Source organism: Colobus angolensis, unplaced genomic scaffold (genome assembly GCF_000951035.1).
Source record: "Colobus angolensis palliatus isolate OR3802 unplaced genomic scaffold, Cang.pa_1.0 Scaffold117, whole genome shotgun sequence".
Lineage (NCBI taxonomy): Eukaryota > Metazoa > Chordata > Mammalia > Primates > Cercopithecidae > Colobus > Colobus angolensis.
The window spans coordinates 5,807,528-5,829,638 of NW_012112808.1; the positions used below are offsets into that span (position 1 = coordinate 5,807,528).

A 22,111-nucleotide genomic window follows, 5' to 3' on the forward strand; every position below is an offset into this window, starting at 1 on the left:
TCAGGAATCAGAGTGGTTTGTGCGACACTTAAGCAAATTGCATTCAGGCCCTATCTCCTTCTGGCAATAATTCACCAGAGAAATGAGCCATTTCACTAGAAGATTTCCATTTTAATATTAGCTCAGGGACAAGCCTTGTTTCACAATTAAATTAGAGCCAGGTAAGTTTTCTAGTAATAGTGATATCTCGAGGAAGGATTGAAAATAGAGCCGCTCAGAGATAATTTGCTCCTGAGCCAAGTTATTTCATGGACTCCCAGGAGGACATCTTGCTGGTATGGCTTTGCTACGTAGGAGAAGCCCTCCAAGCCCCTCTGATGAGAAGATAAGTCACACTGCAGCTCTAGAAGAGGAAATGAAACGATTGTGCAGCTTGAGAGACACTGAGGTGCTGGGATGCTCTGACTCTGCTGTGCAGATGTCTCGGGAGTAAAGGAGCCAGCACACAGGAGCCTTCCTTCTGGAAGCGGCTGTTTCCACCCGCCTGACACCCCCAGGACGTTGTCTTGTCAAAAATGGATGTTTGTCATGTGCTTGGCCACTGTGTTGGCACCATGTCACACTGCTGGTGACAGTTCAGGCCTAGAGGCCTTTAATCACGGTAGAAACAGTTCCAGAAGCGGAGCACTGAAGGTTGGTGGCCAGGCAAGGTGATGTGACCACACAGTGGCTACACGGCAGCCAGTCACGGCCACCCCGGGAGGGGTTCTTGGAACACATCGAGCTTGACCATAGCCCTTGCTGTTGCATTGATCTTTCTTCTTATCACCCTCAGGTACTACAAGAGGTTGTTATCAATATTAATGTACCACTGAGATATTGGAAACACTGTTTCTCCCCCAACATTGCATATGAAAATGTTCAACCATACAGAAACATCAAAACAATTAGATGGTGAACACTCAGATACCCACCACCAGGATTTCACCATTAACATTTCACTGTATTTATAGTTTTTCCCCCCTTTGCCATGGGAAAATCTCTTTTTGATGTTCCTGTTGTGTTTTCCTTTTAACAAAGTGGGTCTCTCCCTCCCATGTCTCAGATGGAAACATTGAGGGGAAGATCATGCCAGATAAATAGCATGTTAGTGAAGCCAAGGAAAAAATCTGTGTGCCCTGAGATTAAGGTAGCAAAATATTCAGGGAAGATCTCTGGAGTGGGAGCTGGAATGTGGATGCCAGGCCCAGCTCTGCTGCTGCACAGCCTGTGAACCTGAGGTAATCACCTTCATCATTGTTATTTTTTCTTTTCTCCTTTTTCCCCATTATATTCAAGATCACCTTTATTTTGCTAGGATGGTCCTAAGGCTGACATTGGGCTAATTGTTGCCTGCAGTGTAGTCCTATGTAGAGATGACAAGTAGCCTGTGACCTTTGGCAAGTTGCTGGACTCAGTTCTGAGCTATTGATTTCTTATTTCAGAAGTGAGGATAACAACACCCAGCTCTCAAACCTGTTGTAAAAGTAAGTAGTGTTGAGATGAAAAAAAAAGTACTCAAAACCGTGCCTGGCATGAGGTCAGCATACCCAGGATGTCAAGTATTATGACTCCTAGTACACATATTCCCTTGCCAGTGTCCAGCACATAATCTCCCTGAGGGTAAGCACTGCTGAAGTTAGAGCTGTGTTGTATTTAGAAATAATAATAGTAGCAAGAGCAGCAGTTATTGTAAAGTAAAACTGAACTGAAAATGAAAGAACTTGAGATACAATTTCTCCATTCTCAACGTGTGCATCGTCTGCATAAATTTATGAAAAGAGCTGCTGCACTTGTCTCTATAGAAGAGCATGTTTTGGTTTACTGTTTCCCAAAAACGGTTGAGGCTATGAGACTGGTGTCCTCCTCTGCCACCCTTTGCAGAAGGCCTGAGAGGCATCATTGCCGTAGGCATCATTCGCAGTATGAGATGTGGTTACTGGAGCTCTGCCTGCCCAAGTTAGGTAACCCCCTCCGGCATGGACAGACACGCTCCTCTTACTCAGTGACTTCCTGTTTATCATCTGGCGGTAGACAGCCTGTCACTGGAGAGGATGGGATCAGCTCGAGTCACAGATTCAATGTGTTTCTAATTGGAAACCGAATCAGGGTGGCCTTGGAAGCAGAAGATGGCAATGAAGACTTTCTACAGCCCCTCAGAAGTCCCAGCCCCTCCTCATGAGGCTCAACCCTTGCTTCGAGCTGCCTTGCAAATCAGACACCAACATTCACAGTGCCTTTCCTGGCTTCACTGAACCTCTCTGAGGCAAGGAATCCCCTTGGAAAGATGGGAATTTATTCCAGAGACTCCTCATTCTGGTCTGTCCTCCCTCTCTACTGCAGTTTAGAGCTGAGGGGCACTAGACCTGGTTGACAGGCTGCCCTGATGGAGACATAATGTGATGTGATGGACAGTGGACCCCTGAGAAGGAGGACAGGGACTTTGTGGTGAGCATTCATTGTCCCAGTTTTATATTTTACTTCACTTTTAGAGACCAGGTGTCACTCTCATCCAGGCTAGAGTGCAGTGGTGTGATGTGATCACGGCTCACTGTAGCTTTGAATTCCTGGGCTCAAGTGGCCTCCCCCTTCAGCCTCCTGAGTAGCTGGTGTGCACCACCATGTCCAACTATTTTTCTATTATTATTTTTTGTAAAGATGGTGTTTTGCTGTATTGTCCAGGCTGGTCTTGAAGTTCTGGCCTCAAGCGATCCTTCCACCTCAGCCTCCCAGAATACTGGGATTACAGGCGTGAGGCATTGTGCCCTGTCTCATTGACCTTCATAAAAATCTTTGTGTCCAAGCAGGCTCATTATGGAATAGTCCACTCCTAGAGCCTGCTTCCAGGAAGAAGTTTATGCGTTCATGAGGCCACATGGGTCAGAAAGTTGCAGAGCAGTAATTTAAACCAAAGTCTGTTGTTTCTCATGACAGTGCTTCTATCTTCTTAACAAAAGGCTTAATCTGACATATAAGTCATGAGGCTTCATGCTGTCAAAAATAAAAAACAATGCAAAATGCTTGATGCATTGGGAGATTTATCAGCAGTTTCTGCAGGGAGTGTGGGTGTCAAGGCAGGTAGGATCAATGGGACAGTGATATCATGAAGGACCCAGTGTTGTTTTCTCCTTTCCCTCCCTTCCTTATGTTAGCATCATTCCCAAAGCAGCTTCCTCCATGGTGGCAAAATGACTGCAGCAGTTGCAAGCATTGCCTCTATACACAGAAAGAGAAAGAGAAATAGGACATCAGTAGCTCCCTCTGAAGAGTGAGAGGCCTTTATTCTCAGAAGGCACCAGCAAACCTCCCCTACCATCTCATTGGCCGCTTACCTCTTCCTGAACCAGTACCTTTGGCCAGGGAGATGCCGTATGCTAATACCCCCAATTATGCTACAATGATGATGGCCCATCCCTGGAACTAAGGTAAAGTCAGGCCACCCCTTCTCCCCTTTCTCCATAACTTTCTGCTGCTACTCCGTGGGGACTGGTGGAAGGGATCTTGAGTAAAGTACAATGTCTGTGGTATCTATGATGGGGACATTTACTAATCCCACCCACTTTACAATAACTACTGCTCTTGCTACTACAATTATTTCTGAATGTAACACAGCTCTAACTTCAGAGATGTCTACCCTTTGTGAGATTGTGTACTGGGCGCTGACAAAGCTGTGTGTGTCTTTATAGTCTTTATAGTCACAATATTTGCCCTGAGCCATTTGCCCTTTCACCACCCCCTCATCCTTCTGCCATGAAGTGACCATATGGGATTCCAGAAGAGACGGACACGCTCCTTTGTTCCTAGAATCCCTCGCTCCATCACCCACCCCACACTTTGTGTGTGTGTGTGTGTGTGTGTGTGTGTGTTCTTCTGTTGATCCCCCCATCTTTGTTCCTGTTTCCTTCACTTTTAGAAACAATGGAAAAGGATTTTCTTTCTGGCTTCCCATCAGAGGACATGCTGACCTTGGCTGGTAGTGGCTGTGATGAGCAGGGTAGCTCACAGCATTGAGAAGGCAACAGTCTCATGTGGCTTTGGAGAGAGAATATGGGCTGGAGAGAAGGACGCAGAAAGCCATGCAAGGAGCAAACTGTGGAGAGTGGGACAGGAGCCCTCAGCTAGGGGCACACAGCCAAACCTACATGCTGAATATTGCTTGTTTTCAAGGGGGAAAGTTATTGGAAGTCTGCACTTAGGTTTACCAGTGCTCCTTGTCAGGAGTCTGAAAAATAAACAAAGCCTAATTATTTAGGCAAATGCCTAGTCAATTAGAAATATAAAGGTTCACTAGGGATGAGAGTGAGACAGGCCTTGCTCTCTGGCTGAAATATGCAAAGCAAGCCTCCCTGTTTCTCAGGAGCAGGTGGTGGTCAGGAAAGTTCTGCTTGCATCAGCCTATCCTGGTCTGACTGAGCCACATCCTCTCTCCTTTCCCTGCCTTCCCTTACCTATCAGTGGATCTCAGACTCTGGGCTGAAACTGAGAGAGCATGGATCTGTCTTTCTTTCCATTCAACCTTGCTATTCTCCTATTGCTGGTTTCAGTTTCCAACTTGGAAAGTTGCAAGCAGTGGGCCAAAGAATAGGAAAAAGTGAGAAGAATAAAGTGGCTTTGTATTTAAATGGAAGCTTCACTGCCTGTCCTCACCTCAGTTCTGTCTTTCTCACTGTGAGGCACTGAGAAGATATTTTAGTTCTGGTGTCAAGTTCCAATGGTGAAAAGAGAAGAGAGAAACATTAGCAGAAAATCTATGGGCCAGGGGTGGTGGTTAACCCAGCGACTTGGGAGGTTAAGACAGGAGTTCAAGATTAGCCTGGGCAACATCGTGAAATTCCATCTCTTAAAAAAAAAAAAAAAAAAAACTTAGTGTGGTGGCGCATGTCTGTAGTTCCAGCTAGCTAATTTCCACCACTACAATCCAGCCTGAGTGACAAAGCAAGACCCCCCCCCAAAAAAGTTCTTACTTCTATGGCTCTAGACCAAACACATCTTCCCACTTGTTTTAAGAGACATTGTTTCCAAGATGAGGTCAAGGTTACCTTCAGGGCTGGTATCACTTGGTGTCCCTCAAGGCAGCCCCTCGGCTCTCCTCTGGTGCCAGCCTCAGGTGCCATGGGCAGTTCAGTGTAAGCTTAGACTCCCGTTGCAATACAGCATTGCCCCAAGCGTAGGCTATGTGTCTCTCTGCTTCCTGGCTCAGGGTCTTCCTGAGAGGTGGGAGCCAGCCTGATTCACTCAAAAGTGCAGTCTGCCCAGCACTTTGGGAAGCCGAGGCGGGTGGATTGCCTGAGCTCAGGAGTTCGTGACCAGTCTGGGCAACGTGGTAAAAACCTGTCTCTACTAAAACACAAAAGAAAAATTAGTTAGGTGTGGTGGGATGCACCTGTAGTCCCAGCTACTCAAGAGGCTGAGGCAGGAGAATTGCTTGAACCCGGGAGGCAGAGGTTGCAGTGAGCTGAGATCATGCCACTGACTCCAGCCTGGGCGACAGAGCGAGACTCCACCTTAAAAAAAAAAAAAAAATGCAGCCTGCACTCTGGGGAGTTTGTTCTCCTGGAGCAAGCCTCATCTAGTGAGGAATGGAAGCCACAGCCTCATTCTTCACGTGGACAATTTGGGGAAGCATTCCGAATGTGTGTCTGAGCTTCCAGAGGGATCCTGCTCTTGTTACGAGTGGCAGCAACCTCTGTAATGCATTTTCCCCTTTCCTTGTCTTGCTTTCCACTTTCTTTCACTGTTTCCTGGGATTCTCTCCAGAATAAACGACTTGCACCCAAGTCTTTGTCTCAGACTTGGCTTTTGGAAAACCCAAACCAGGACACCTTTCAAGGTTGCAAACACTATGTTACAACGTAAAGCATTACTGCACTACTACAATGACATTTGAGGCTTTTGTTTCTGTGGCTGAGCCAACCTGTGCTGTCAGTTGGCCCAGGCTAGCCAGGTATTTTGGGGGGCTAGGTGTCAACTATCATGCTCCACCATCAGTGGCCAGCCTTCTCCCCTTGTAGCTTGTACTTGAACCTTTTTTGTCCCATAGCCATCTTAATTCACAATTTCCCTAGGGCTCTTAGAGCTTTATTACTCTGATTCATAGAAGCCACTTAAGAGGCTCTGTGTTCATGGCATGGCGAGGGACATTCATGCAAAGAAAAGAAATAGCTCTCTGCTCCGCATTGCACTATGATGAACACAGGATGAAGCCAGGAAGGGCTGGGGAAGACGTTACTGGGGTTCTGTCTGGGATTTCATTAGACTTTACATGGGATGGGATTTTTTAAAAAAGTAGAAGCATGTATTAGCTATGAGCTTCTCAGTCGCTCTTAGAAAAAAGCCAAGCCAATCTGGCTCAGGCTAAAAAGGGAATACATTGCAACATGGAATTGAAAAGTTTATGATTAGTCTGGCTTCAGGTATCAGGGGCTGAAATGTGATGACATCAGGACCTTGCCTATCTCTGCTCTTTGGTCTGGGTGTACTTACCTTTATGTGCTGTCTGCAGACTCTCAGCCTGCAGGTTCTCCTACTTCCAGGTTCAAGATCACTGGGACAGAGTGGGTGAGTCTCTTTCTGGGGGCTCTGCTTTGATTGGCCTGGTTCAGTTACAGGCACCTCTCAGAACCAATAATTATGGCCTACAGGATGTTGAACTTGGGCCTTTAGTTCAGGCAGCATCTTTGCTGGTGGTGCAGTGGGTGGGTGGAGCTTCCTCCTAGAACAGGTAGACTTGGCAGGAGGGAAAGGTCTCTCCTAAAATGAAAATCTGAGATTGCTTCTAACTAAGGGAGAGGGGATGCTGGGAGGGGAATGTGCCGCCACCAACTTGCAGTGTAGTTAACACTTTAAATTTCCCAGTGGAGTTTTATTGAATCTCTCTGTGCAAGTATTGGGGCCAATAAGAAAAAAAAAAAAATGATGTCATCAGGAAGCTTATAGTCTAATGGGGGAAATAAAAATCATACTTGGATAACTGCAATGTAATAGTTGTTTGGAGACACATTTCTTATTACTCCGTGTGCAGATGAAATGTGCTTTCTCACTGTTCACATGGTAGCTCCTCCTTCTTCTCCTCACCTCCTAGAGAGTCCTGATACTTGGTATCTTTGAAGAAAGGTGTTCCAGTCAGGATTGTGGAGAAGAAATCACTGCATTTCTCTTCCCTCTGCCTGACTCACTGGTGATATTTATACTCTAGGCATGAATTAAGAAAAGCCCAGAATTAAGGAAAGACTAGTTTCCTGCCCTGTTCTATAATGGCAGAGACAAGACAGCCTGAGAGAAAGCAGTAGACAATTTTATACTCATACTCACGAATGAATTGGATTGTTTATCCAATCACAAAGGATGGAAATGGCAGTGATTTTGAGGAGCCAAGTGATGTAGAGTTGTCAAGTTGTACTCAATTGGAAACAAAAAAGTGAATTTTAAAGAGAACTGAAGAAACACATTGGGCAGGTTTGCAGGGGCAAGTATATTAGATGTGTGAAAAATAATACAAGTGTTCGGAGTATATCAACAGAGCCTGAGGCAAGGCATATGTACAGCTGGAATGAACTATGTCATCTAAAACTGTGATCCTTAGGAAAGTATATATTTTTTTAGAAATTATGTTTAAGAAATACTGTAATATATATTATGTATATATATGTATAATGAGATATTATTTTTAAGCCTTATATCTATCATTGTATTCGTAAAATTTTATATTTAAAAGAGTGGTCTCAATATTACATAATTCAGATCCCATAAAACCTGGATCTGCCCCAGATTTTTAAATACAATGAAAAATAAATGTAATAGGAATAAAATAACGATGAAATAAACCATTTAAAATATATTACTTATATTTTAACAGAACAAAACGTGGAGTTTTCTAAACTATGATGATGCTAATGTTGTTATCTTTATGAGTAGTATCTTATTGAGGAAACATGATAGAATATACTTAACAATTTTTGAAAATACTAGTTCCACACTTTGAGATACAGCTAACAGAAGGTCTCCTTATTTTAATTTAAGGTTCAGTTTACTTTAATCTTGAAGTTTAATGGCTGTCCTACTTGTAATAGATAATTCCCCAAGATATATAGATCCAAATGGAAGAAAAGCATTATGGGCTGTAACTACTATATCAAGATACTAAATTTTCAATTTCATTCACCAATTACCCAGACTGTTGTTAATATCTTCCCATCTTTTCTGACTTCAGTAGATTAATCTTGCAACTTTTCAGAAGGTGTTGCATTTACGTATTTCTAATAAATGGATTTATAAAAATCCATTTTTTAAATAAAAGTCGTTGAATTTTAATTTCAAATTTCTAATAAAAGTCATTGAAACTCTTTGTTTTGGAATTTTAAAATCAGGTTATATAATTTTGATTCGAAATTTGGAACATATACATGTTTTTAGAATGTACTGATTTTTATCGTTTTCTTGATATAATTTATCATATGAAGACATACAAAGTTTTGATATTTATTTTCAAAATGCTCTGTCCATAGAGCAGATTTCTTTAGGAAAGCTTCTGCTCTTTCACTGGTTGTTAAAAGTCACCTTGAGGGATGTGGAGCAAAGGGAGACATGAGGGGCAGTGTGTTTTCTGAAAATATCTGCTAGGTGCACACTTAGTTAGCTGGTGACCATGTCTTCCCAGAAAAGGTTAGCATATTTATAACACTTATCTTTTTATGAGAGAGAAATGCATAATTCATCTCTAAGTTCAACAGTTTTAAAAACTTCTTTGCCAAAAGACAATCAATGGACACGTGCATGGTATAAAAAGATTGTATGATCATGTCCCTCTTCTTCCACCCCTTTTTCTCCCCCTTCCCCTCTAACTCTATCTCTTTCCCATGCTCACACATATATAATGTCCAATATGGGGTTTTTTGTTACAAAGTATGGAATGTTGGTGTCAAATTCATATATCGAAATCCTAACTCCCAACTGAGAAGTAATTAGTTCATAAGACCAGAATACATCCACCACATCCCAAGAATGGGATTAGTACCCTTGCTAAAGGGACCCTAGTGAGCTCTGTAGCTCTTTTTCTGCCACGTAAGGATACAAGAATATATCAGTATGCAATTCAGAAGAGGACCCTCACCAGAACCTGACCATGCTGGTGCCCTGACCTTAGGCACGAAGTGCCCTGCCTCAAGTGGGCAGGTGACTAGGGTTGCCTTCTTCCCTCTTCCCCTCTGGGTTAAAGGGAAGCCTGTCCTATTGGAGGGACTGAAAAGGCTCAACTTTCAACCTGAGTTTCCTCTTGGAGTGGAGGTGTAGCGCCTTGACACTGGCAAGAAATTTACATCCAGGTAAGAGTTGATGCCTGTGATTGCCGTCGCTGAGTTGGAGACATTAGTGGGAGACCTCAACCCAGCCCAAGGGGGTGTTCTCAGCATCCTCTTGCCCATTGGACAGGCTGTGGAAACAGTTCATGGAAGAGAATTTAAACAGAACCTATCACCTCCCATGGCTTGGAGATCTTCTCCCAGACACCTTCTCTGGATCTTCCCTTCTCTGACTTTCTGGAAGCTTTGAGGCCATTGAGGGGAATGAATGTATGGCCCTTTTAGCCTCCAGCTTCCTCCTGTCCTGCTGGGTTAGGAGAGCTTCGTTTGGAGGACTGCAACCTCTCCACAATTGGTGCTCCTTTCCAAGGACCATGAACAAAAGCACAGGGAAGTTCTTGCTTCAGCTGGAAAACCCATGAGAAAAATCCACCTGTACGAAGCCAGGGCCTCTACTGCTCCCCTCTTCACCCACAGAGGGTGAGGACACCAGGCTCATCCTTCTGAGACTTTAGGGGGAGGGGCAAGAAAGGGGTCACTTGGAGAGCAGTGCTGCTCACTTGAGTCTGCAGAAGGCGTCCGCTTGCTGCGGGCTTATGCAAACCTGACCTCCAACCCCGGGGTGAAGATCTGGGGTGTACAGAGTGGAGGCAGCTGTGTAAACTGTAGGGTGGGGTATTTATAGCCTTAGTGAAGAGCACCAAACCAGCATAGAGAGCCTGAGTTAGTGCTGCCGCCCTTGGTGGTTTCTTGTGCCGTTAACTGAGTGTTCCAGACATTCTTTCTCCAGTGTTGTATGCGGCTTTACAAGACTCAGTTTCTTCATCTGCAAATGGGAAGCTGTTGCCATGGCTGTCTGAGTGTTTCAGCTGGATGGTTCTCTGCATCCCAGTTTCCAAAAAGAAAAGCAGTATTCCAGTTCACAGGAAGGGGAGAGTTAATACCTCCCCTCCAAAGGAGATGCTATGCCCCTAAGATCACTTCCCTGGGCTCCTGGAGCTCTGGGACAGGTGAGAAACACATATCTGAGCTTTGCAGTCAGCTGTGGCCTAGGGTTCTGGCTTGGCTGCTTACCCCCATCAGCATTCCTGCAAGAGGATGGAGTGAGATGGTACAGGAAGGGTGCTTGGCACATAATGAGGGGCATAAAAGATAATATTGCTGGTGACGCAGCAAACTTCCTCATCTGCTGCTGCCAAGGTGTCTGAAGGAGTTAATTCTCCCATCAGAGAGCAGGCAGCCCCACCTCTCCACCAGGCCTGGGGCTGGTGTTTGGAAGGGTTGCAAGCCCTATGGGACAAGGTTCACATAGGAGACAGTGTTAGGGTGAAGGCTACGAGTCAAGGCTGCTTGTCAGGGGGCACGCAGGGAGATCCATTCTTGGTGTCAGAAATCCTTGGGCTCTCTAAGCCCCAGTTGTGGGGAGGAGGGAGGTAGGGGAAGGGGAGGGAAGAGAGCACAAAAGGGTGAGCACATAGCTCTGTAATGGAAACTTGGCGTCCAGCCTCACTTTGTGTCCTTCCTTAGTGCATGCGCTTGGTTCTTGGGTTGAGAGCTTGATTTCCTCCCCTTCCAGCCAGCATCCCATGCTATCCTGACAGCCCACTCCTGTCCCCTCTTCTCAGAGCCTGCAGTCCTGCAGGCTGCCTCCACCCATGACATGTGACATGTGAGCCTGCTGCCTCCCCTCTTCATCCCCTACCCCTCCCCTGACTAATTAGGCCAACATGCAACTTCCAGGGCCTGGCAGATGAGGAGCCAAGAATGCCATGGACAGGGGCCAAGTGTTTTTGTTGACATTGCTCAAGTGTAGCTTTGCAGAGCGGCCTCTTTGCTGTAGCGGAGAAGTCCAAGGAAGCTGGGGAAGTGAGCGAGGGGAGAGCAGGGAGGACAGCCAGTGTGGGCGCCTCTCCGTATCCCCTTCACCTTCCCACCCTCCAAGCCTTCTCAGCTGCCCACCCTGTGCCCCTCCTCCCTAAGTGCAAGAAGATAGCCCTCCATGTCATAATGCGTGCGACCAGCCTGGTCTCTAGGAAATCACACTGAGCAGAGTGAGTTGCACCCAGTGGGACTTTAGAAGTGTCTCAGTCCTTCGTTTGTGAACCTTTCATGGGGGAGGCTCCTGCCTCACTGCTGTTCCTAATTCAATCACATGTCCCTTAACAGTGGGGATACGTTCTGAGAAATGCATTGTTAGGTGATTTTGTTCTTGTACCAACACCATAGAGTGTATTTACATAAACCTGGATGATGTAGCCTATTGCTCCTAGGCTGCAAATCTGTACAGCACTTGACTGACTGTACTGAATACTGTGGCAATTGTAACACGGTGGTAAGTATTTGTATATTTAAACATATCTAAATACAGCAAAGGGACAGTAAAAATACGGTGTTAAAATCTTATGGGGCTGACTGTGGTGGCTCATGTGTATAATCCCAGCACTTTGGGAGGTCAAGGTGGGAGGATCACTTGAGGCCAGGAGTTTGAGACCAGCCTGGGCAACATAGGGAGACTCTGTCTCTACAAAAAATAATAAAATTAGCTGAATGTGGTGGCATGCACCCATAGTCCTAGATACTGAGGAGGCTGAGGCAGGAGGATCATGTGAGCCTCAGAGTTTGAGGCTGCAGTGCACCATTGCACTCCAGCCTGGGCAACAGAGCCAGACCAAAAAAAAAAAAGTTGCCCACTATCATATATGCCTTCCAACGCTGACAGAAATGTCATTTTGTGGTGCATGACTGTAACTTCTAGGGAAACAACCATCTTTGAAATAAGTCCAGTGAGACTTATTTACCTCTTCATTGCTAACCTATTATAAGGTGCAGGCTGCATTATTGAGCTACTTTACTATAGCTGTATAATGAAACCAGGATGGATTTCATCCTGTCCCAGGATCTACCAAGAATTTGTCCTTTGAGGTCACTAGGCCTGGGTTCAAATCCTCATTCTGCTACTTCCTCACTGTGTGACCTTGGGCAAGATACTTAACCTCTCTGTCCATCCATTTCCTTATTTACAAAAAGGAACTAGTATTTCCATGTAGGGCTTTCATCCATGAAGATGAAACATGGTGAAGAATGGAAAGGTTTCTGCACATCACGGACATTCAGTGAATAGAAGCCATGCTAACTACGAAATGATAGTTGATGTAGCCATGGATTGACTCTGATCTTAGCAAATCGCTTATCCTCTGACTTACGTACTCTAAAGGTAAAGTGACCCCAGAACCGACTGCCTCTTCCTAGCTCAGCAGGAGTTTTGCGAGGGCGGATGAACTGTGCTATAATATTGTCAAACTTGGTTCTCTGTGGGAAGGAAACGGATGCAATGCATTGCTTCATCATTTTTTTCTCAGACTCTGGTCTCTGTGTTATTATGTCAGCCCTCAGTGGTCAAATACATTTTTATTCAGATAAAAGTTTGCACATTTTGGAATCCAGAGGTGCTGCCTTAAGAGTCTAATTCCTGAAGATATTGAATCATTATGTTTAAAAATCCTCTAATTTTCTGCTACAATAGCTGGCTTTATTTTTACATCTCTTAATTGGTATCAGCTTTTCTCTCAAGAGTTTCAGAACCATGGAAACTTGGCATATGAAGGAACTTGGAAGTCATTGGAAGGGATACTCCTGCTTCTTTTTAAATCTTTGGGGTCTTCCTGAACATTAAGATTACAGTACCACAAAGCATGTCTCCTTGACCCAGATTATAAGAACAGTGGAATAGCCATGCTGCTGGCCACAGCATGACTCTCTCTTGGTAGGTACTGTGTAGATGGGCAGATGTCGTGGTGCTCAACGTATATTACTCGGTTCTGACCTCTTCAGTGCCAGCTGGCACAGTGCAGCTTCCAGCACCTGCCTCTCATTGCCCAAGGCCTTTTTCTGGGCATCACCTTGGACCTCCATGTGGCAGATTGGAAATGCTGGAGGATTATGTCCTCTTTCATCAGCTTCAACCGGTGTTAGACCAGGAGTAGCTGGATGAATACCCAAGCTTCCTCACCTCTTAGGTGTCCGAGATGCATGTCTACACTGGTCCCCAGGGCTTTCCAGAGAGGTCAGTTTCTAGTTATTCATATTGGCAACTGACTTCAAATGCACCTACTGTTAGCATTTCCTGTCCTACTCTGCTCTTCTACTGGTTCTTCTGGGGATCACTTCCCAGATAAACCACCTGCTCTCAAATCCTCCTCTCAGGGACTGCGTCTAGGGAAACCCAGCCTGAGACAGAGGGGATGCCCTTCTCCACACTTTCACATTGTTTGTGATAATATGGGAGTTTAAGGCTACTAACCTTATCGTTTCTTCGTGAGGCTTTGAGATTTTCTTGCCTCTATTCATCGCTATTCTTAATCATGAGAATCCACCATTCAGGTTATCCAGACTCCACAAATGCCTTGCTTCAACCTTGAATTATCTTCGATATTGTCCTCATAATTTGGGCTAAGCTGATACATGTGGCCACCATGTAGAATTTTGTATTTCAAAAGTCTGAAATTATTGTTTCTTTTCATTAGACTCTACATTCTTCCTCCATTTCTGGGGGAAAAAACCTGGGGGGCTCTCCTGGATGGTATGCATAAACTGTAATTTGATATCTTGCTAAATTTACACGTGGAAGCAGGGTCTGTGTTTGAGGAAGACCTCAGTTCATGAGCTACTGATATTACATGCATCATGTTAGCTTAGGTGAGGTGCCCACAGGCATTGTGATTTCCAGACACTTCCATGAGTCTCACTTTCTCCACCTATAAAGTGGGAATAATTATTTCAACGCATACCTACTGAGCACCTACCCTGAGCCAGCAGTGATCAGGTGCTGGAGAGGCAATGTCCACACTCTCTCTTTCTTTCTTGAGCAGGGTTGTGAGGTTTGAATTCAGTAACAAAGGAGAAATCATTTGGGAAACTGAATCGCTGTGGAAGTAGAGGAGAGGGCAGGATGCCCCCCAGCTCTTCAGTGACCACTTCAGCCTCTGTGTTGGTGTGGTTGGGTGCACCATCTGGCCTTCTGTGAAAGCCACTGGGCCCGTGGCTTAGGCCCACGTCTTGTGTTTCGATCCATTTCCTGCCTGCGGCAACTTTGGACACTCAAGAGGCAGCATTGCCTCAGGTCCCTTCTTCAGTGCCAAGCCCCTGGAAGGAGCCACTTTGGCAGCTTGGCTTGCTGTCTGTGTCTCTCCATGGCCCCATGATGCCAGGTCCCACCTGTCATGTTTCTGCCGTCCAAGGCTGTTGGCTACTCCTTCCGTCCTGAAATTCTCTTTCTGCTTACCTTCCACGACAGCTGCTTTCCTTGCTCTTTTCCTTCCATTCATGATCCCTTCCTGAATCCTTTTGCTCTGTCTCCTCTCTGAAGGATATTGTGTTCTTCCATTCCTTCTCCCCAGTGCCCCCTCTTCTCCACCGGGAGACCCCATCCATACATGTGCCTCTCACCCTTCCCTGTTGCTGGTGATTTCCCTGAGGTTTGCTGTGGCTCTGCTTTTCACTCCGAGGTTCCTCCACTCACATTTGCACGGGTGGTATACCTCCCTTTCCGTGCTCTGCAGACTCTTCAAACTCAGCGTGCCCCAAACAGAATGCACTGCACTGGCCGCTTCAGTGTGCTCTTTAGCCTGTGTTCTTTCTTCTGGCACCTCCACCCCCACAGTCATTGCAGCCCTGAGCCCTGTTACCTGCTCTCCCAACCTACTGTTTCCTAGTTCATGCCTTCGTCTCTTGTTCATTGGAAACATGCTGTGTGGCACTCATGAATCTGTGCTTTGGGAATGGCAAATTATGTCTTCGCTTGATAACCCCCAGAAGCAGATTCTGAAGTATGTTCAATGGTGGGTGGTTCATTTGGGGGCTGGTTTCAGGAGATACTGGCAAGGGCTAGATCTCGATAGGCTGGAGCCAGCTGCTATTGACTCAGTGGAGCTGATTGTGTCCGTCTCTTCTGAACCCCATTTTCAATGATGTCATGTGGGTAGCTAGGCATTGGCTACAATGGGAATATTGACACCACAGAAATTGGCCAGTGGCTACAAAACAGGGCTTTTCTTCCCCTTCGAGAGTTGGTTGTTAAACATTTCTCAGGATGTCACTGGGAGCAGGGAATTGAGACAGGGAAGGGGGAGCAGTTGATCAAATGTGCTTTATCAAGAGAGTTACACAGTAGACAACTGGAGCTTGATCCCACTGGGAAGAATCTAGAATCCAGTTTAGAACACACACCTCAAAGTCATCCCACTGGTGCGGCAAGGAACCCATCAGGCAGCTAGAGGCAGGGTGGCCGGGAGTGCAGGCAGGGTTGAACAAGTGATGGCTGGTCGGGGCACCGGGCACGCAGCGTCAGCAGAAGCTGAAACCCAGCTGTGAATGACTTGTGGTTATTGTCTTTGTCTCCCCAGAGCTTGACCTCATGGACCTCATAGGGGAAGACAGAAAGTGGATGATGGGGAGGAAGCTGATGCAGGTGAACGACACTCTGACTTCCGAAGATGCTGGACTCCGGAACGGCAAGAACTGCACCGAACCAGGTAACAGTGCTGGCTACTCACGGGCAGCAGCTGTCATTTTCTCTTGTGGCTAAGGAAGAGGCAGTTGCTGTGTGTTTTCTCAGAATATTAATCCAGAGAGCTTCTAAGGATGTTTAGGATGGGAGCCTAAGAAACTTTCAGGTGACATCCTGAGGGACTATTAAAGTGTGTTTTGACCTCTGTGTTCGTTTTCTACTGGAGCTGGGGCTGAGTCAGAGACAGTGACACACCTGATGCGGTACTGAGGTCAAATGTGGAGACTGGTGCTGCCAAGTGAGAAACTAAGGCAGGAGCAGGATGGGTGAGGATGTTTTGTGGTTACCTTTGCTTTGGTCGCTTGAGTCCTTTCTGGCTGGTTTTTAAACAGGAACCTTGTCCTATCACAGTAGAGACACCGGGATTGGGCCAGATCCTCAGCCACGATGTTGATCTTCTTGGAAGAGGTGGATTTTCATTTATTGTTTGTTAGATTTGATATCTATTGCACCATTCCCCGGAAAGATATATGGAGCATTTTGTCTCTGAGGTTACTGAACTGAAAAAGAAAACAAACCAAAGCAGATCAAAGGGAACGAGGAGCTGTGAGAACCCAGCCCACCAAGCCTCAGGGATATGACAGGCACCCCTCTGGATGAATGAGGTCCCTGAAGGTTTAGACCGGAGTTGGTAAGCTTGTTCTGGAAAGGGCCAGATGGTAAACACTGTAGGCTTTGCAGGCCACATATTGCATCTGTAGTGTATTCTTAAACAAATTTTTTATAATGCTTTATCAATTTAAAAGTCATTCTTAGCTCACAGGTTGTACCAAAACAGGCGGTGGGATGGAGTAGATCTGTAGCCATGTTTTGCCACTTTGACTTGGACCTCGAAGCCCTCTAGGGCTTTCTGTCCTTACCTGATGGGGATTGACTTCATGTGTGCCACTGTCCAGGGCCCAGGAGCTCAGTGACATGCTGATCTTCCATCCAAAGGCCTGTCTTGTCTTTAGTGTCAGCATGGAAGGATATAAACAATCTCTGCTACAGCCCAAAGAACTACAGGTTGTTGGGTACAGAAGACATGTCAGAGAATTGCAGGTCTGCGATCTGTTGTGAAGATGGGTGCAAGTGCCCTTCCCACCATACTTAGACTCTTAACAATCAGCTTTCAAGCAAAGCTGAAAAGAATTCAGAATAGGTTATCTGTTCCATCTCCACCACCAAAAAAATCCTGCATAGTCTGTGTTCCTCAAGCTGGGGAATCCAAAAGTTACTGTGGCTGTTGTTCCATGCTCACAAGGAACATTTTTCACTTGAAAGTGAAGCAGCACAAGGGCAGCTAGAAATGAAAACGGGTATGAAGGGGTCAAATGCCCCACTGAGGGACTGAGCCACGTGTAGTCTAAAAAACAGAGATTTCCAAGGGCTAGCCTGAAAAGGCATGGCAGGGAAGGCACAGGTTCTGTGCCAAGAACATATCTGGTCCTGTAGTCAGTTTTCAACATTTTTGTCCAACTAATAAGCTGATTAGTATTAATCAGCTAATAGTATTAGAAAGTCCAGTTGTCACTCCTGATATGGAAAAGAATGGAATCAGACAGGACATGGTGACCAGCTCTGAGCATTAGGCTCAGCCATATGCAGACCCAGCAAGGATGAGGGAATTCTGTTCCCTGTTGCTGGGGTGTGTTTTGGAGGCAGGTGATTGGTCTCCCTGTGAGTGGCATTGCTTTCTGTATTGGGAAATGCCTTTCTCAGAGTGACAGATGTAGAAGCATAAAGCACATTGAAAGTCATTCCAAGAGAGGAAATGACTCAGCCTCACAGACAGAAAAGAAAATGTCTAGGTAGATAAAAAGAATGCAAACCCATGACCTGCCCGTATTGGCAGGGGGCACACAGGGAAAGGGAAGAGAGGAAAGGCTTCAGGAGAAACTTGGGAGGAAGCAAAAGCAAGCTGAGTCATGTTGCAAAGAGCAGGTCCAAAGGGAATATGGAACCAGGAGGGACAATCTTGATTTCCTTACCTACAGACCAAAAGGACTGGGCTTGGTTTCTGGGGCCCTTGATTCAGAACCAAATTCCACAGGGAAGATGATCATGCCCGAAACAGAAGTTCTGTTCAAATCCTAACACATCAAGGGCTGGCTCAGAGCCCATGTGCTTCATGAAGCTCGCTTGGACCACCCCAGACTGCAGCATTCTTTTCTGACTACTGCTGGTATAAAATGTCTCCACGTGTGCTGTTAAATGTGGACATTCAATGGCAATTTCAATTCAAATGAATTCAAACCAACTAAAATTAAATATTCAGATTCTCAATTGCACCAACTACATGTCAAATACCCAATAGTTGGATCACAGATGACAGCACAGGTCCCAGAACATTTCCATCATCACAGAAAGAGCTATTGGACAGAGTGGTCAGAACTTGCAGTTGTCTTTGGACGTATCTCCTGTCTTTCCAGCCCAATTGCAAATATCTCAAGGGTGTAGAGCAAATATGTAAATCTGAGGGCCTTATCTCTAACCGAGGTCTTAGAGTCACACTCACCTGAAGCTGTGAACTTTGGCCAAATAGCCAGGTTCTCTGAGTCTCTGTGTGCTTCTCTGGAAGTCGACATAATCATTCTGACCTTTCATGATTGCTGTGAGAATTAGTAATAAAGTGTGAACAGCTTAGTGTCCTGGGTTTGATGGCACCATAGTAGGAGTGTATTCGTGAATTTCCCACCTTCTGTCCTGGGGCATCATTATGGGTGGGGCACAGTGCAAGATTCCTAGAGCAATATTCTCCAGCTACTCCCTGCAAGAGCAAGTCTGTCAACAGGACACACCGCAGGCAGCCCAGGTCTGAACAGATCGTCATCTAGACAGGAGGCTTCAGTACCATCTACCCCTGTAGGCAAGCCCTGAAGACCTCAGGCATCGCAATGAGTGCCGTCACCTCTGCTGCATCGACTATTTCTAACAACAGGATCAGAACATTGCCATAGACACCTGTGAGCCCTGGTTACCTCCAAGCCCTTACCAGAATGCTGTCGAAGATGGCTTCTCGGTCTGGACTGGACAGATATTTTATGATAAAAGTTGAGAGCCAAAGCACCCATAAGGTCCTGATTTAGAAGCATCATTTTAATAATGTTCATCTTCTCTACCTCTAACTTGTTGTTAGGTGAAATGATTGAGCAGGAGTGAGGTGAGGACAGGTTCAATCTAAAACATTGTTCAGTTTTCCTTAAGAGGCCCTGGGCACGATGAATATTACTTGTGCCGGTTAAACATAGTGCTGTCTGCCCTCGAAAATCTTAAATAGAGAGGCTAGGAGGTGAGCCCTGTGGTTCCTGGACTCTCTCCCTTTCTATTTGCGATGATGTCAGTGGCAGCAGTAGGCTTAACAGAGCCTGCAGAGCAGGCTTCCCTCTGTGCTTGGAGGAGTGAGTGTTTGCATAGGGACTTGAGTGTTTGGGGTGCAGTGTGCGTCCTGGCTGTCTGAGTTATGGTGGCAAGGTCACAGGCAGGAGTTAATTTAGCATTTGTCATAAAGTACACCCAGCTGCCACCTGTGATGTCATGGGGCTTCTCGGACTGTGCTGTCAGAAACCCTGGCTTTAGATGCTGTTAGAGGAAGGCTGTAGATTCGGAGACTGGAGACAGAGTTACCTCTATTCTGGTTATATTCCCTGTTGGGGCGTAAGGCTGATTTGCCTCTCAGATGACCATTTCCTCACCTATAAAATAGATCTTCAACTACATTTATCCCTGCCCTTGCACAAATCCACTTATTCCAAGAAATTTCAAGAATAGAAATTCAAGAAAACTTCTTCCCCTAGACACTCTCCCATTTCCCTTAATAACTGCTGTGTTTGCAGAATTTCATGCCATACCTCAAGCCTTCCTCTACTCCCTCTGCCCTCCTCCCCTTCCCTCTCCCCTGCCTTCTCCCTTTCTCTCTGTCTGAAAACCAGGAGCACAGAGTGCCCAGTTTTGGTGCCAGAGAAAGCCCAGGGTGCTATCTTCTTATAATAGCTGCTACTTTAAGGATATATTACTTTATACATTTTCTGCTTTCAAAAAAATGACGCTGGGCGCTGTGACTCATGCCTATAATCCTGCACTTTGAGAGCCCAAGGCGAGTGGATTACTTGAGGTCAGGAGTTTGAGACCAGCCTCGGCAACATGGTGAAACCCCGTCTCTATAAAATATACAAAAGTTAGCCAGGTGTGGTGGCGTGAGTCTGTGGTCCGAGCTACTTGAGGGGTTGAGATGGAAGGATCGATTGAGCTTGGGAGATGGAGGTTGCAGTGAGCTGACATCACACCTCTACACTCCAGCCTAGGTGACAGAATGAGACCCTGTCTCAAAAAAAAAAAAAAAAAAAGGCATTTTTCCTTTGCCCCTTGAAGACCCAGTTTTGGTGGAAATTTGTGATTTTTTTTTTTTTTTTTTACCTTCAGAACTGCATGAACAAGACTGACCTCCGGGCTCCAACTTTTCTTTGCAATTGTTCCAGCTCTCTGAATTTTTAAGGTTGTTTTCTTAGCCTGACACTGCCGATTTCATCTGAAGCCTGGAAACATTTTTTTTTTTTTCCTTTTGGCAAGTAACACTTGAACTTGTTTACTCAGATGACCTATTAAGAGAAATTTAACTTTGAATAAATTTGATCCACCGAAAATTAAGTTAGCTAAATGTAGTATTGAAGATGGTAGACAACTGTAGCAGAAATGAATTCTTTGTAATATTTATTGGTACACTTCACAGAATTGTATTTATTCTGCACTTTGCAGTCTGTCTCCAGAAAAATATATCATCTTTTGGTTTTTGGTTCTTTGATAACTTAAGGAAATGAGCTTTTCCTCAGTGTGCTTTTTTCAAATAAACTTTGGAAGGAGGAAAATATTTAAAATGATGGCCTTTGGTGTGGGCTTCACTGCGAGATCACTGGATTTCCTTTGATAAAGGATCATCCCACTCTGTCTGGCTTAGCTGGGCCTAAGGCCTCAGAAGGTGAAGAGGACGCTTGGCCTATGTTCCAAGACCAAAGTCAGGCTGGCAGGGCACTGCCCTGTGGGGATGGTCAGGAGTGCCTACAGGTCAGGTGTTGACTGGAATGGCCAGAAGCCCACGTTTAGCAGTTAAATGTGAGCTTCAGTAGACGAGGGAAACCAGGCAGTCTATGTGAGAGAAGCAACAGGAGGGGAGGTTCAAAGGGTGCTTGTGGTCCATAAACAAGAATTGGAGCCCAGGCACAGACCAACAAGCAGAAAATATGTTCATGGTATTGGCCATGAACAGTGTCAGGATCCTGCTGTTTGGGGTTTGGACTGTAACATCTGAGTGGGCTAGTTTAAAATCACAGGGCTGAACATGACCAGTCTACAAAGCATGATAGGGCCAGCATTCTCATCTTTTACATGAAAAAAACAAGAACCAGAGGGGATAAACAACCTGCCCAAGGTCACAGGGCTTGTCAGAAGTGAAGTAAGGCCACCCAACACCCGTGCAGTGCTCAATACCCATTAATAATTGAATAGAAAATCTGAGGTCTGCACAATCTAGAGTAGCACTGTCCAATAGGAACATAATGTGACCTACAGTGTAATTTTAAATTTTCTATGGGCTACATTACAAAAGTACGAAGAAACAGGTGAAATTAATTTTAGTAATATATTTTATTTAACCAAATGTTTCCAAAATACTAGAAGTGACAAATTGCAATCGGGTTAGTGTGGTTATTGCTGGGTTTGAACGCAAGAAAGAACTAAGTTTAAAGACTTAATATTCATCTGGACATTATTTCACTAACTCACATAACTTGAACTTCTTTCTGAAGTTGTAATTCTCATAATGATTCAAATCATAGTTGCTGACATTCTTAAGTGGAACAGATTTGGAACTAATGTGATCTGCTTTTTAATTTGTATCAAATTGTTTACTGAATTACTTAGATAGGGTAATAATAGCTGCTGTAACAGAGAAGTCCTCCAGATTTCTATGTTAATGCAAGAGAAGTTTATTTCTTTCTCATGGAATGTTCTAGTCTATAGTTGCACCTGTTGCAAGAAGGAGTCTATGGACTCCAGATCCTTCTATCTTTAGGCTTTTCCCTCCTCAACTTGGCTTCCAAGGTTGCTGGGCTTCTTTGCATTAAGAGGAAAGAGCATGGAGGATTTGGGGTAGCAGGGTTTTAGGGACTAGATGCTCACTGATGCTCACATTCCATTGGCAGAGCTCAGTCACGTGACAACTTCTGACCTCAAGGGAGGCTGGGCCATGTACATTAGTGGAATGTAGAAAGCAGAAGAGGAAACAGATTTGGTGAAC

At 45.2% G+C, this 22,111-nt stretch overlaps 1 protein-coding gene across 1 annotated transcript in view; it reads left to right on the top strand.

The window, feature by feature from the left end:
* Positions 1–15,682: 15,682 nt before the first annotated feature.
* SLC24A3 (solute carrier family 24 (sodium/potassium/calcium exchanger), member 3) overlaps positions 15,683–22,111 on the top strand; it is a 446,911-nt gene continuing 440,482 nt past the window's right edge. Inside the window, exon 1 of the mRNA XM_011963037.1 lies at positions 15,683–15,805. Within this exon, the coding sequence (XP_011818427.1) occupies positions 15,688–15,805 (118 nt within the window). The 5' untranslated portion in view covers positions 15,683–15,687. The remainder of the gene's footprint in view (positions 15,806–22,111) is intronic.